At 33.2% G+C, this 16,379-nt stretch overlaps 6 protein-coding genes across 6 annotated transcripts; 4 read left to right on the forward strand and 2 right to left on the reverse strand.

Annotated features, from left to right (window-relative positions):
- Positions 1–1,334: 1,334 nt before the first annotated feature.
- On the forward strand, positions 1,335–1,868 carry LOC125576167. Its single transcript, XM_048735576.1, has one exon. The coding sequence runs from the start codon at positions 1,335–1,337 to the stop codon at positions 1,866–1,868; it is 534 nt and encodes a 177-aa protein (XP_048591533.1).
- Positions 1,869–2,690: 822 nt separating this feature from the next.
- On the forward strand, positions 2,691–5,024 carry LOC125578452 (uncharacterized protein At3g43530-like). Its single transcript, XM_048741196.1, has 3 exons — positions 2,691–3,331; positions 3,405–4,385; positions 4,490–5,024. Exons 1-2 carry the CDS (start codon positions 2,696–2,698, stop codon positions 3,624–3,626), a joined length of 858 nt encoding a protein of 285 aa, XP_048597153.1. The 5' UTR covers positions 2,691–2,695; the 3' UTR covers positions 3,627–4,385; positions 4,490–5,024.
- LOC125576171 (tol-Pal system protein TolA-like) lies at positions 3,718–4,854 on the forward strand. Its single transcript, XM_048735582.1, has 3 exons — positions 3,718–4,174; positions 4,281–4,385; positions 4,490–4,854. The coding sequence occupies exons 1-3, from the start codon at positions 3,718–3,720 to the stop codon at positions 4,852–4,854; spliced, it is 927 nt and encodes a 308-aa protein (XP_048591539.1).
- Positions 5,025–5,228: 204 nt separating the features above from the next.
- On the reverse strand, positions 5,229–9,553 carry LOC106417406. Its single transcript, XM_048741192.1, has 2 exons — positions 8,794–9,553; positions 5,229–8,274 (listed from the first exon to the last, which is right to left on the reverse strand). The coding sequence occupies exon 2, from the start codon at positions 8,026–8,028 to the stop codon at positions 6,994–6,996; it is 1,035 nt and encodes a 344-aa protein (XP_048597149.1). The 5' UTR covers positions 8,029–8,274; positions 8,794–9,553; the 3' UTR covers positions 5,229–6,993.
- On the reverse strand, positions 5,903–6,742 carry LOC125576175. Its single transcript, XM_048735586.1, has one exon. The coding sequence runs from the start codon at positions 6,740–6,742 to the stop codon at positions 5,903–5,905; it is 840 nt and encodes a 279-aa protein (XP_048591543.1).
- A 1,405-nt stretch (positions 9,554–10,958) lies between the features above and the next one.
- LOC106374489 (probable WRKY transcription factor 29) lies at positions 10,959–15,389 on the forward strand. The gene is made up of 3 exons (XM_013814503.3): positions 10,959–13,291; positions 13,527–13,643; positions 13,866–15,389. Exons 1-3 carry the CDS (start codon positions 12,957–12,959, stop codon positions 14,302–14,304), a joined length of 891 nt encoding a protein of 296 aa, XP_013669957.1. The 5' UTR covers positions 10,959–12,956; the 3' UTR covers positions 14,305–15,389.
- The last annotated feature ends 990 nt before the right edge of the window (positions 15,390–16,379 follow it).

Consider the following 16,379-nt stretch of genomic DNA (forward strand, 5'->3'; position numbering starts at 1 on the left):
TCCATATTCAAATTCTAAATCAATTTCGATATTTATAAATCTTTGGTATCATATGATATATCTGATTTGACAATTAACATTTCTACTATTAATATATATATATATATATATATATAATATTGGAAATGAATTACGATATAAAAAAAATACGTTTTATAAGAGTGACCTAACCGTGTTACAAAAAAAATAAAAAAAAAGAGTGACCTAACCAGTAACCACATCCACATGACACAAATCTTACGCTAACGCTAAACATCGATGAACATATAGGTGTTGATAGCTTTCAAAAAAAAAATTGATGCTGATCTAATGATTCTAATCCATGTTCGTGTGAAACCCCATTTGTATTACTATTAACTAAATATACATACAATAGAACTTCTCGATAAATTAATAATTTTATAAATTAATAAATTCCACAGGTCCCAACTTAAACTGGTTTAAAATTTGACACAAATTGATAAAATAATAAAATAGTATTTTAAAAAAAAATTCTATGTATATATATGATCTCATATCAATTATAAATTTATATATATACATCTTTTATATAAGTAAGAACCTATTATTATATTGTTGTTTTTAATCATAATGATATTATTTTTATATTTTCTTAACACTTAATGTAGTTTTGATAAAATTTAGTAATATTATATCTAAAACTATATTTAAGTTCTATGCAATGTATATTATACACCAGATAATAAAATAAAATAAATATAAATGTCAAATTTTTTAAAAAAATAATAATTAATGTCTATACACTATAATCAAATATTTTTTCTTATTTTAATATAAATATATATTAAAATAAAAAATATAAATAAAAAAACTTTTATAAATTAATATCTCTATAAGTTAATAAAATTTCAAAATTTCAATATTATTAATTTATAGAGATTCTATTTTATATGAACGCGAACTATCCATAATGGAGGACACATAGGTGACTTCATATTACATAGAATCAAATTCTGGGAAGGGACAAAAGGGTTCAAAAAAATCTATTTTGGACCCATGTGTATTTTTGTTTAAAAATTAAAACAAAAAAAATCGAAAATAGGGGGAAAATACTAAGTAATCCAGAAACTTCAACTTACTTACAAACCCAACCACCAAAACCCATTAACCCGACCCGGCCCAACTTGGAAACCCTAAATTCCCAATTTCATCTTCTCCTACTCACGATTTCAAACTCTCTCTCCCATAACCACCACGATCCTTTCAAACTCACATCTCTAATCAAACTTAGATTCAAGCATAATCATCTCTAAACAACAATCCCCATCTCCAATTTCGTGTGTGCAATGTCGCCAAAAACTCGGCTCGCCGAAATGAAAGAAAAAGCGGAAGCGTCGGAGAAGAAGAAGAACGCCGGCGTGAAAAGAAGACAACAAGCAGCAGCGAAAAGGAGAGCCGCCATTAAGAAAAGGAGAGAAGCGGCGAAGAGGAGTGAAACCGCAGAGAAGAAGAGGAAGCGAGACAGTGGTCTCGACGGTGGGTCCTCGTCGAATCCAACCAAGAAGACTCGGAACCGTGTGATAGAAACCGCAGCATCTCCACCGGAACATCAAGGCGTTCATGCCCCCACACCAGCAGCAGAATTGCTTTCTCAGGGCGATAGCGAAGGTACACCATGCCCAGTGATTCCGAGTCAGCCACAAAAATCACCAACACCAACTCATGCAGTGAGTGAGGCCGAGAATCAACAACAACCTCGAGTAATCTCAGGCTCTTCCACAAAGAGTCCTTCACATCGTGTAGACGAGCAGAACGGTGAGGAGACTGGATCTAACAACAGAGATTCAAACGCACCCAAGGTTGCCGTTGAGAATGACGCGCCAAGAACGGTAAACAAGTCAATTTAAAATGGTTTTAGAATTATTTATGATAGGGTTGAACTAAGAAATATGTAGTAATTATATAAGTAGTGTAACTAGTACAACTAAAAGAATAAAACTAGTTCAACTGGTAATAATATGTTGTAAACCGAATCAATGGAACTAGTATAATTAGTACAACCACACTTCTTATAAATAATATAACTGGTACAACTATCAAAAGTATAATTAGTTTAACTAATTACACCTGAGTATTGAATAACTAGTACAACTAAAAGAATGAAACTAGTTCAACTGGTAATAATATGTTGTAAAACAAAATCAATGGAACTAGTATAACTACTACAACCACACTTTTTATAACAAATATAACTGGTATAACTATGAAAAGTATAATTAGTCTAACTAATACAACTGAGTATTGAATTACTAGTACAACTAAAAGAGTGAAAATGGTGCAAGTGGTAATAATATGTTGTAAACAGATTCACGATAACTAGTAAAACCACTTTTTTTATAAGTAATATAACTGGTACAACTACGCTTCTTATACGTACTCTGACTGGTATAACTAGAGAAGTATTTTGTATAACTATTTAATGAGATGGTGTTGTCGTTGTATAACTAGGCTTGCTGGTAGAACTAGTAATAATATTTTTAATTTAATTAGTGTAACTGGTACAACTAAGTGATTTTGTGCTGTATAACTTAGTTATTTTTAATATTATTTTCAGGTTGAGAGGGATGATATGACCGTAGAAGCTGCCAGACCTACTGGTTTTTTCTTCAAACCGAGCGACTATGGAAAGAGTTGTAAGCTCTCCTCAAGGTGCCATCAACACGATTTTCTGAAGATGATTAAAAAGTTTGAGGACTCAGAGAAGAGTTGGTTTCAGGATCATCCTCAGTTCAAGCATATATTCCACATGGATTGTACCCCAACAAGAAAAGTGATGGAATTGTGGATGTTGCTACTTCGTACTATGCATACAGGAAAGGGTCGACAAGCTTGGTTTGGGGTAAACGGTGTTCCAATTAGATACTCCATCAGGGAACATAGCCTCCTCTCTGGTTTATACTGCCACTCATATCCAGAAAACTATCCGAGCATAGGGAGGATGAAGTTTGCGAGAAAGTATTTTAAGGTGAAGAAGACAAAGGATGGGAAGGAAAAGGGTCTGCAAGTGACAGAAGTGGATGTCTTAGAGAAACTTCAGAAGATGAAGTTTGATGGTAGTGGTGATCGTCTGAGGATGGCGGTTCTTTACTTTCTGGCTAGAGTTTTAAGAGGAAGGTCAAAAAAAGGATACTTCATTGAGTATTTCATTCTCCAAGCAGCAGAAGATCTGGAGTTTTGCACCGAATTTCCATGGGGCCGTTACACATTTGATGATTGCATGAAGGAGATTTTTCATGTGAGGGATCAGTTTCGTGATGGTCTCGCAGAGAAGACACAGTGGGTATTTCCTGGGTTTATCAACCCTTTGGAGGTATATGAATTGTATTTTTCGTAAGTATATTTGTTATAATATAACTAATGTGATTGTGTGAAATGATGTGCAGATATTAGCATTTGAATGTATCCCTGTCCTTAGAGAGAGATTCAGAGAGCCTGTTCCAAACTGTCCTGATGGTTGTCCAAGAATGTGCAAATGGAAGTTCAAGAGGACCGGAACAACAGGATTTCCACTTGACAAGATTTATCGGATGCTAGGAAACACAAAGGTAAAAGCTTATAATATTTTTAAGTGTTGTTTATGTCATTTTCTTCAAGTTCATAGTTAATTAAATGAGTAATTTGTTGTTGGTCATATTTCAGGAGATTATCAGTATTTTAGAACCACAAGGATATGAAGCAGACCTTTTGTATGAAATAATGGATGAAGGGACTTATGAAGACTTGGAGCTGATAGGTGATTCGGATACGCCAGACATAGCTGTTGACAGTTGGAACAAGATCCTACTAGAACCAGGGAGTAAAATTTTCTGGCCGGATCTATTCGAGATGGATGTGAGAACCCGAGAGCAACAAGAGCAAGCAGAAGGCGAGGCAGGAGGCGAGGCAGGGGGCGAGGCAAGGGGCGAGGCAGGAGTTGAGGCAGGGGGCGAGGCAGGAGGCGAGGCAGGGGGCGAGGCAGGCCGTGAGAGTGTAAAAGAGTTGGAATTGAGATTGAACAAGAGAATGGATGACGGATTTGCATTGAGGAATGAAACAATTCGTCTCTTGGTAGCACGAGTAAAGGAGTTGGAACAAGACAAGATTCAAAGAGAAAATTGGTCATTCCAATTTGGTGAATATGAAACATGTGAGGCTTCAGGAGGCAAAGGAAGAGGTAATTGATTTTAAAATTTGTTTTGTTTTGTGCTATCAGTTTAGATTTGCTTCAGTGATATAAATTGTGTTGTGTGATGGTGGTGTTGTAATTTGTTTTGTTGTAGATGCTGAGGGTGAAGAAGAAGCTGATAAGGATGGTAAGAATAGCGAGTCAGATGCCGTCACTGCAGCTGTACACACTCCTCTTCCTACTGAGACAACACCTGAAGGTATTTGTTGTTGGCTTTTTTTTTCATGTGCTATCGGTTTAGATTTGCTTCAGTGATGTAAATTTTGCTGTGTGGTGGTTTTGTTGTAATTTGTTTTGTTGTAGATGTTGAGGGTGAGGAAGAGGCTGCGAAAGAGGCTTATGAGGTCGCTGGCAATGAGGATGAAGTAGGTCAGAAGGAGGGCGAGACAGAGGCTGACAAGGAGGGTGAAACTGAGGAAGGCAAGACAGATGTGGAGGACTCGCCATCTACTCTTCAAGTGATGGCAGAAGCTGCGGAGAAACTCGAGAAAGAGGTTGATGATAAGGCTGCTGCAGAGAAAGCTGCTGCAGAGAAGGCTGCTGCTGAGTTAGCTGCTGCTGAAAAGGCAGCTAGTGATAAGGAAAAAGTTGGTGATCAGAAGGAGACCAGGCCAAAGAGGACCCATAAACCTTCTCGTCCGCTCAGGTCTCCGTATCAGAAAAACTAATAGCTATTTGGAATAGCTTTTAAGAACTAAAACTTATGTTCCAACTAAAACTTATGACTTATGTTTCTTTTGATGCTAATACTTATGACTTATGTTTCTGTTGTGTTAAAACTTATGACTTATGTGGATGTTGTGTTAAAACTTATGACATATGTTTATGTTCCTGTTTCTGTTGTATTAGGACCGTTGTATTATGCTAAAACATGTATTATGGAATCACTAATACAAGTATGACAATCCAATAACATTTAAGAATGGTACAACTAGTACAACTACGTAATAACATTAGTTTTACATAGTTCAAAATCACGTGTTGCAAATTTAAAATGTGTTGAACATTTAAAACGTGATACACATTTAAAATGTTGTAGTTTCACATAGTTGTACTAGTTTATTAGTTGTACCAGTTTGTACATAGTTATACTTTGGCAGTGAAATCGAAAAATATTAGTTGTACCATATAAAAAATACAATTACCTTAGTTGTACCACTGTTGTATGTTTACATATGCTTGCCCGGATACAATGAAATCATCACTATTGTGAAAATACTTGTCGTGTATGTTTTGCAAAAAATAAGTGGACAAACAAGTTAACAAACCTTAAAAGTATAAGGTAGATCAAACAAACTTTTGTGATGGATTTAGAAATCTAAAAAAAAAAAAAAGCACAATACAAAACACAAAGAAACCTTTCCAAACACTTAAAAATTAGACTATTTGATTGGTTTTTTAATAGGGAACACCCAAAAGAATATTTAAATTTTACAACCTGCACAGTTGTACTAGTTATACTAGTAGATCCTATTTTAGTAAATTTGACATAGTTGTACTAGATTTACCAGTCGAACCTATTTGAGTTTTACTAGTTGTACCAGTAAGACAACACATATATATGAGTGTTATATTTTATCAAGTTTTACCATGTTGCACCTGTCGTACCTGATTGAAACAACATAATGCATAAATAAAGTTCCACAATCATAAATAAATTCTACAACACAAATAAGTTCCACAACACACAAATAAATTCTACAACACAAATGAGACTCATTCATCATTTTTTTCGTTACCACTTCCTTCGTTGTCACCTCCTTCGTTCCCATTTCCACTGCTGTCACTGCTGTCACTACCACTGCTATCACTGTCACTGCCATCACTGCCACTTTCTTCGTTTTCACCAATCAATGGTGGAAACTTCTTCTTTCTCTTCCTCCGATATTCTCCGGCAGATGAGAATCTAGTAACTTGTAGTCTTCCTTTTTTTTTCTCCACATACGGAGGGAGGACAACCTGAGATCGGATTTCCTCAGGAATTTCAGAACTTTCCCATGTTGAATGATGAGGCACTGGATATATTGTCCTGTAATATGCCAAAGTCCACTGCTCCATCCAGTAATACCTAGAACAATAATGTTCAGCCATTTCTCCACGCGCCATGATGGCAGCAAGTGCATGCACACAAGGATACCGATCAATATCAAAACACCTACAATAGCATGTTTTGTTGCTCAGATCAGCCAAATAACCATGACCATCCTCGCCAAGCACATTGTAGTGACCTTCAAATGTATTTAGCTCGGTCACCTTCAGCTTTTTAGCCGTAGGATATATGTGATGCAATATCCCATGCACATGTGGGATTAGTATCTGCCTCTCTGGTACGCGTAGAGATAATAGACGGTATTTGTTGAACCATTCTGTTATCTTTTCCACGATCACATCAAGCATTGGCAACAACGCATATTTCCTTGGTTCCTTCAAAACACCATTGATAGATTCAAGAGTGTTGGTTGTGTCTATGTTGTACCTTTCTCCCGGAAATTTACATCTTGCCCATTTTGTCTCATGAACACTGTCATCTAGATACTCGGCCGCTTGAGGATACATTTTCCTGAAATCGTTGTAGCATTTGATGAACTCCACCTCACTGTAAATACCAGCAATACTTCTAAATTTTTTGGCAACCCCTTTCTTGTTAACATTGCTGCAAGCTCCGCTGACATTATTAGACAAGTGATAATTGCAATATCCATGGATCGCCAATGGGTATACCTCGTGTACTTTCTTGATGATGCTTTGGTTTCTATCAGTACAAAATACAAGCTGAGGATCATCTGGTATCAAAGTTTTTAATATAGTTAAAACCACTCCCAGCTTGCATTTTTCTCACCATCTACTACTGCAAAAGCAAGGGGATAATGATGATGATCTGGATCTTGAGCAGTGGCAATGAGAAGCACTCCTTTGTACACACCCTTCAGGTGAGTTCCATCCATTATTATCACTTGCCTCATCGCCTTGAACCCTTCGATGCAAGCTCCGAGCAAAAAGAACATATACTTAAACTGGTTCTTCTCATCCACTTCTAATCGTGTAATGGTATTAGGATTCATCCTTTGTAACATGTACAAGTAAGATGGCAGCCTAGCAAAACTCTCCTCCGGGTTACCACGCAAATCACTCAAAGCTTTATTTTTCCCTCTCAAAGCCGTAGAATATGAAACCTTAACACCCAGCTTGTTCTGCACCAAATCTATGAGAGTCTTTGGATCCGGAGTCTTGTATTTGCCGGGATAATCAGAGTGCACCACTGATGCGACCAAGATTGGCGTGCCTCTTTTCTTCTTCTTCATGACACTTGCATCTCCACGAGAGCACGTATGAATCTTTCTATACGTTCTGATAGAGAAAAAATCAGAGTTCTTCAGCTTTGCAGCTCGTAAATACCATCTGCATCCAGCCCCACGACATTTCAATATGTAAACCCAAGGATTCGACTTCTGTATATCAACCTCAAAACAATTGGAATGCACACCTTTGTCCACTAAATCCCTCACTTCTTCTCTAGTCGCAAATTCTTGATGAAGACTAATATCAATGCCATCATCCCATTCTGAATTGACAACAGGAGGTTCAACTGCTGTAACAGTCGGCAACTCTTCCCTATCATCCATTTCATCACCCTCTTCACTGATTTTCTCATGCTCAAACTCATCCTCCTGAATATGAGGAACAATTTCCAACTCTCCAACTCCAACCATGCCATCATTAGCTCTGGCATCACTCAGATTTTCCTCATTCATAGAAAACATCTCGTTGCTCTGATTTTCTGAGACGATTTTGGCAAGTTCCACATGCAAGACACAACGTTGGTTCTTCTTATCTACCATCATCAAATATCCTAAAACATCTTCATCATCCAAGATATAACAAGAATTTTTATTATTCAAGACCAGCGGAAAGTAACTCAGTTGAAGCTTGGTGGCATCTACATCAATCTTCAGTTTTTTTGCCTATTCTATCAACCAAGTGGGAATAAGTAATCTCCTCATATCTTCCTTTCATCACCAAAGTAGAAATATGTCGGTCTACACCATGTTCAAAGTGTATCACCACAGATCCATTGCTATCCATACTTCCTGAAATGAGTAAAAAACAACAATATTATTGAGTAGTTGTACAAGTTATATGAGTTTTACGGTTGTAAAAAATATCTGTTATATTATCACTTTGACGGGTTTACATATCAAACTAGTTATAAGTTATACTAGTAATACCAGTTATCCGACGTTCATTTTGCACATGACTATTACAAGTTATATTAGGTGTATCAATACCACATATTCAATGTTTTACACTTAGTTATACCAGATTTACTAATAATACATTTTCTATAAAAATGTTAGTAATACTACATCAGTTGTACCAGTGAAACTAGTTGTTAAAGAATTTTGAGTTACAAGTTGTACCGGTTGTACCATACACAAAAACGATTTCTTTTACAATTTTATGTTTCATACTCTAACAAAATTATATCAACCAACCTTATAATCTGACTAACAGTTAACATGTATTTTATATGACTTAACCGAAACAAATAACAATAAAAACATAAGAGAGAAAGACAAAAAAGAGAGAGGAAGAGAGTTTACACTTACCAATAGATTTCAGAACCAAGGACGACGCAAATGAGATGTTTCACGGTGTCATAACCTGTAAAAATACCCTAAGAAACAGAGGTAAAGGTTTGTGGGTGAGAGTTGAAGAATAGAGGTTTGGTTGGTGAAGGAAATGAATTTTCGTGGTTGGGTATGGTTGAAGAAGAAAGGAAGAAGAAGAAAAGTGATTAAATTTTCAGTGGGACCCAGACAAAATCTGATGGCTAAGATTAAAACAGACTCATAAGATCCAGCGGCTGAGAGACAAGTTTCATTAATGGCATTATTGTAAATATTTCATCTTTAAAGATCGGACGGCTCAGATTATAACGTGAAGAATCAGATCCAATGGTTGATGTTGAGCTTTCATTAAGGGTATAATCATAACTTACACTCATTTGTCCCATAAGAGATCCAATGGTTGATGTTGAGCTTTCATTAAAGGTATAATCATAACTTACACTCATTTGTCTCATAAAAGATTAGTTTTGGTGGTTATAGATTTTTTTTTTTGTCCTTTGTCCCTTTCTAGATTAAAGTCCTATTACATAAACTGAACGTATGTTTCTTTTTGTTAAATCGCGTATGCGTATTTCACACGTTAAACGAAGAATTCAAACGAACCGGTTATATTTTTATTCTTTTTCATTTTTTTCTGGTGAGATCATCAATATTATTATATTGTATTCATATTGTCAATTGTCATGGTTTCATATACCATGTCGACATACAAATAAAGTATATATATAGATGATGGAATATTCACATCACCAAGTAATATTGAAATTCGTACATATATATATATATATTGAAACTATATATATATATATATATTTTTTTTTTGACCGTTGAAGATTCGTATATATATTTCGTGGGAGGTATTAACACAAATCAACAGTGTTATTATGATTGGTTATATATATAATCGTGAAAATAAAATATATAATAAGTTTGGTATATAATAGAAGGGTATAATTATCGTCAAGCAAAATTTTGTATATTTATTCTAGTGTCACTGACGACGATAAGGCTAATTTAACTTAACATGAAAAGTATTTGTTTTATAGACATTGATAATATGCACTATGTCATCACTATAAACTATACAGCCATAAAAAATAGTACTGTGCGTTGAATGCTTTCTTTGTCTTATCATACATTCATATTCAATAAACTGCTTCATTCACATTCTAAATATCATACACTATAACTGATTAAAACAATCCAGAGAGTTTGTTAATTGGAAATAAGAATAAGGCGAAAGCATATCAGAATTTTTTGTCTATATTTAAATTTGAGAGACTAAAATGCAATATAAACCTATGGGAAACATAAGGAAACCAAGAACCTAAAACATCATAGTAAGTTATATTAAGCATGTTTGAGATAAAAAAATAAAAGAAATCATGCACCAAGTTACTATCCCACTTTTTTATCAAAAAAAAAAGTTACTATCCCAGTTCGACGAGCTGGCAGTACTTATCTATGTTCTGATTGTTGCCTTCCCATATTATTTTTATTTTTTTTTTTCTTTTTTGGAGAATGCTTTGTAAGGTTTCACTTCGGAGAGTTATGATAACTTCTCTGTAAGCTTCATGTGTTTCTATGTAGCTATTGGTATTTTGGGTTAATATTATTTTAAATTTTACATCAACACAAATATTAAAACTCAATTAGAATTGTAGGTTATACAGATTATGTTAGTTAATTTTCTTGTTTAATATGTAAGTTTATCATATAAATGCTAAAGTGATTTAACATAATATTTCAATTTAGATATTGGCAATATTGAATGGAGACGCAGCAAATAGTGTGTGTAATCCACAGACCATCAAGTTGGTCAAGAGGGGGATGAAAATTTCTTCCTAGTTGCAAGAAGCTAGCTAAATGTTTTCTATTTTCTCAATATATGTTTAGTTTTTTTTTTTTAAATTAGTTTGTTAACTTTGAGTTATAGTTTGCATTTTCTTTTGTGGACTAATCACCCGCGCCAACATCCATTCTCGCTCCCCTTAAAAATAAAGGCAATAAGCAATTTATCATAGACCGAAAAAATCTTAGAGCTTCGTTCAAAATCCCTCAAATAAAACGAATTTGTAAGCAAACAGAAGCAAGACTATATATGAAAATACAGAAACTAACAAATGATACAACAATTTCTCTAAGAATATAACATAATTGGTCTATTATCTGTTAAGCTAGATGAGCTTCCAACCTAAAACCAATTGGTACTAAGTGGAGTGGCCCATCCATCTTATATATTGCTAAGGATCCCTTCCAATATCCGATGTGGGACATTTATTCCTAATACGCCCCCTCGAGATGATGGCTCTTTGAGCGTCAATCTCGGAATGTTCGGGCAAAGATCGATGGACCGACTTTGGGCTGAATCGATAATGGATCGGATTGGACTGCATGGATCGGGCTCTGATACCATGTTAAGCTAGATGGGCTCCCACATCTTATCTACCTAACAATTTATTTATTCTATGATAAAATTGAATGAACATTTTAAATATATATATATATATACTAAAATATTTTATATGACACAAATAAACATAATTATTTTTGTAAAAAACATCATTAAAGAAGAAGATATTATTGGAGAATCTGTCTTCAGTTTAGTAGGAAGATTTCGTGCTATATACGGGCTTAAAGGTATCCTATTCTATGATATTTGCGTGGGGCTCTCGGACCAAACTATATATTGCCACAAGGCTTAATATAAAGTGATTATACACTCCGAAATGAAATTGAACGCTTTTTAAAATATATGTTTTATTTTTATAAAAAAGATTTATAATATCTTGGGAGTATACACTCAGATTGGTTACGAGTTTGATTTTCAATAAAAACAAAATAACTGCTATTTGATTAGTTTGAACTTGGATTTTGGCTCAAGTAGTTAACATAGTGAATCAGAAGGTATTTCAAATTAGGTTATACAGTATAGTATTGCAAAGTGGACTATTCCGAAAGTGTAGTCTACTTTGTAATACTAAATGTATTTTTTCCGGAGTCGAACATATATATTAAAAAAAAGAAGCTTATACGTAATATATACTTGGAGCACCGTTCTGTAATACTATTTAGCTTCACCCAGCTGCTCGTTACGTCAATCTAAGGTAATCTGGACTTACGTTTGGCTACGAATTGACTTTTTCAAAATTCTACTCAACAAAAATTTTAAAAGTTAAACTAGATATTGACCCGCCCTCGAGAGGGCGGGTATATTTTTCTGTTTTTAAATTTTTTACCTAATATAATTTATATGTTTATGTGTCTGTATAATCTTATTATTGTATGATATGAATTTAATAGAATATATATTTTTTGTAAGTATATTAAATAAATCAAATTTCATAAGTATGTAATTGTGTTTTTCCTTGTATCATATATGTATTTTATGTATTGTTTTGTAATCATATTTGTGTTTTTATCTGTGATTATATTTGCGTTTTTTTTTTAAAATGATTAGTAAATTATTTTGATAATTGTATTGAATTTATTATATTGTTAAACTATACATTTGTGCCATAACCTTTTAACACATTAATATGGTACTTTATTTTCAAACAGTAATGTATTTTAAAAAAATAACAAAGTATTGTTACAATTTTGTTTAGCAATAAAACAGTAATTAAATAAATAGATTAAATAAAAAAAAATTTCATAAAATTGGAATTATTTAATTTCGTATATAAAAAATGTAGCCGTATACATGTGGTGGTTACTCTCAAAAATTAAAACTATGTAAACGATATAAAAAAAAAAAAGTAAACGGTATGTTCAAAGTTCAAACTTGTAAGGAGTGGTGGTTAGTTACTTAGTTTCGAAAAAAAAAAAGATCATGTAGTAGTTACTTTAAAAAATTAAAAGGGCATTACAGTTATCATTAAAAAAATATGTATTGTTGAAATATCTGTTGGACCCTACTTTTATCAATGGGTCACACTGCTGTTTTAATAGAATAGATAACTAAACGGGTTTACATGGGAAAACGAAAAAAATAAAAATAAAAATATACTACAAACAATCTACTTGTATATAAACGACGTTGCTCAAAAGGCATTTCTCGTCATATACTTGTCAACGATAAAAGAGGAAACAAAATCTCGAAAAGAGAGAGAGAGAGATATATATATGGGTCAAGTGCTTCTATGGACGAAGGAGACCTGAAAGCAGTAGTCAGAGGCTACTCTAGCTCCTCTGATGTATTTTCCGGCAAAAGCTCCGATGAATTTTCACCTTCGTTTTGTCTTCCGGTTGAGACAGCTAGTTTATACGAACAGGAGGCGGAGAAAATCGGTTTAGACGAACTCGGTGTACTCTACAAGCCCTTTTACCCTAGCTCCACACAAACCCTCACGAACTCCGTCTCTGTTCCGGAAGATTCAAGATGTTTCCGAGATGATAAGAAACACCGCACACATGGTTGTCTTCTAGCGAGCGGATCAAGGGTTAACCGCATCCGAATCCCTGAATCATGGAAGAGGTCGGTTATAGTTGAACTTCTTGAAAATGCTGAAAATATCAAGATTATTCAAAATAACGTATAATTTTTTATTTTATTTTAAGTCGTCTTACTTACGATATAAGTAAAAAATAGTTGTATGCATATTTACCAAAATGTTTTTTACCTCCAACTTGATTTTGAATTTAAAGTCTCATGAATATATGATCCTAGTTGAATTAAATAAAAAATATAATATGATTTTAAATTTGGACAGCAAGAAGAACCAACAGAAGAGAGTTGTTGAGCAAGTGAATGAAGAGAATCTGCTGTCGGACGCATGGGCATGGCGTAAATACGGGCAGAAACCCATCAAAGGATCTCCATACCCAAGGTCTTAATCCAATCCCGGTTCAGTTTGATCCTATACATTATCTTAATCAAACATAACATCGCCGGTCCTGAAAATAATCAAATGAACTATACCCTCAAATTGTTAAAAAAAAAAAAAATTTGTTAAAATTCGTACTAAATTGTTTAAGGTTTTCAAAATCTGAAGTCAGACTCTGATAACGAGTGCTACCTAATCTCTCAATTTGTGTTTGGTTTTCTTCAGGAGTTATTACAGGTGCAGCAGCTCAAAGGGATGTTTAGCAAGAAAACAAGTCGAAAGAAATCCTCAGAACCCGGAAAAGTTCACCATAACATACACGAATGAGCACGATCACGAGATACCAACCCGAAGAAACTCATTAGCTGGTACAACCCGAGCCAAATCTTCCAAACCTAAACCGTGCATAACCAAAAAATCAGGCAAGCAAGTGGTTTCTTCTCCTACAAGTAACCCCGTGATCACATCCGGTGATGAATCGTCTGTTGTGGTTCAAGCCACGGAGGTTGCAGAAATGAGTACCTACCTAACAACCGGAGAAATCGAGGGCACGAGTAAGAGTTTACCAACGGATTTGTCGTCGGATACGGGACATATTCCGAGTGGTTTCGATGAAATATTGAATAGCCCAGAGTTCATAAATGGGTACTTATGGGATTACTAGAGAACGTTATATATTCAAACTTATATTGTAGTTGCATTGCAGCCGTTCAGAAAATGCATTTAATGTCAAGTCTCTAGGATACTAAAGTTTCGTAGTTTTCATCTTGTTTCCACCTTAACCTGTAAATTTAATCAAATAAAATCCTATACGTTTTTTCTTTCCCGTCATACAAAAGCCAAGACAATAAGTTTATTTTTAAAGAATTCAGTTACAAATATATTTGTGGGACGGTTAACTTAATATCAATCTAGTAATCTACTTGGCGCCATATTTGGTTTTCAGCTGTAAATATGGTTCGTGAAGAACTTTCCCCATACATTAGAAATCAACAAAGGTTAATCAACCACGTTCAAATGGCTTGACATGTTTGAGTAATGAGAAACTCTTATTTGAAGACATTTTGACTCTGTTTAGAAGTGCATATATAAGTCGAGTATGTGTTGAACTTATTTATAGATACACGCTAAGATTATCTTCTGCACTTATTTAAATTAAGTTCAACACATACTCGACTTCTAAGGTATCTATCACGTAAAAACCAGATTTTTAAGAAAAGCTAAATCACAAATATTAAATTGTAGTTGAGATTTGTAAAGGATAATAAGTAAGATATCACATGATTTTAGAAAAACGATCATAAAGCTAGTATATGTGTGATTGTTGGAAGGGTATTGAATTGAATGTATGGTTTGATGTAATTTTAGAGATGCTTATGATTCGAATACGTAAAACCGTTTTTTGTCGAGGTTGAAGATCATCGCTGTGTTTAGATTGAAGAAACACAAATCATAGTTCTTAAATGTGGTTAACATTTCTTTAAATGTTTGGATTGTTGTCTAGGTGTGTAGTTTAAGATTTCCAAATCTACTTGGAAAATAATTAGTCTATAGCGTATATTGTATATGTTTGGCCAGGCCGATCATAGCTGTGAATAAATTTTAGTCTATATACACGATGCAATAGATGGACTAAATGTACATTTATAAAGTTTTGTCAAATGGCCAAATTGCCGCTAATGAGAGTTTAAATTTGAATTTAAAGTAGTGGCATTTTATATAGTACTAGGTCAAGATCCGCGCCTTGCGCGGGATGAATATTATATATAAATTATTTTCAAGTATTATATATTTTTTACATATTATAAAATAATAAATATATATTGAATAACTAAAAATTTAGTAACTATTACGTATATAATTAAATTGGTACAAATACTTAAATAGATTTTATTAATCCAGCCAAACATTTTTTTCTATTTTATATGGCATAAAATTAAGTTTAAATGATATTAACATAGATATATAGTACATTTTAAATATTGACATCTGTTAAAAAATATTTTATACTCATATGATTTTTGATCATTTGTATTTATTTATAAAAAAAATTTAAATCAATAATAACAGTAAAAAAATTATGGGATGTTTAATACTTTTAGTAATTTATAATTTTAAAAACATTCAATGCAAAGTTTAAAATCTAAATATTAAGTTGTCAATAATTGTTCAAAATGTTTATCAAAAAAATTCAAAACAAATTCGAAATTAAAATACTTATGTATTTTATATGGTATATAATTTATTTTTTTTAACTATTAATATACATATATATAATATTTATTAAATGAGACTTCCTACTTGTGTAATTTCGTAATCATTTGTATCTTGTTATAACATAAATTTTAAATCATGGATCACAAAAATTTCTATGTGAAATTTTTAATAACTTTAGTCATTAATATTTGTTTTTAAAAATTCAAAATATAACATATACGAAAAAATCTAAAATTTTATTATATAGTTAATGTAGTTGTTTAATTTATTTTAATAAGTTAATGTTTAAAAAAAATGGTAGAGAATATACTAATTTTTATCAAATCTTTATTATTCAAAATCATTAATTGTCATATATACTTTAGCCACATTAGGTAATTCCGTGATTTTTATTTAAGGAAACAATGAAGAACATTTATGATTAATTTATGGTTAGTTTAATAAAAAACTTATTATATATTTATATGGATCAACATATTTTTCTAAGAATTCTAAGAATGATTATGGTGATGACATGTGGCT

Source organism: Brassica napus, chromosome A1 (genome assembly GCF_020379485.1).
Source record: "Brassica napus cultivar Da-Ae chromosome A1, Da-Ae, whole genome shotgun sequence".
Classification (NCBI taxonomy): Eukaryota; Viridiplantae; Streptophyta; class Magnoliopsida; order Brassicales; family Brassicaceae; genus Brassica; species Brassica napus.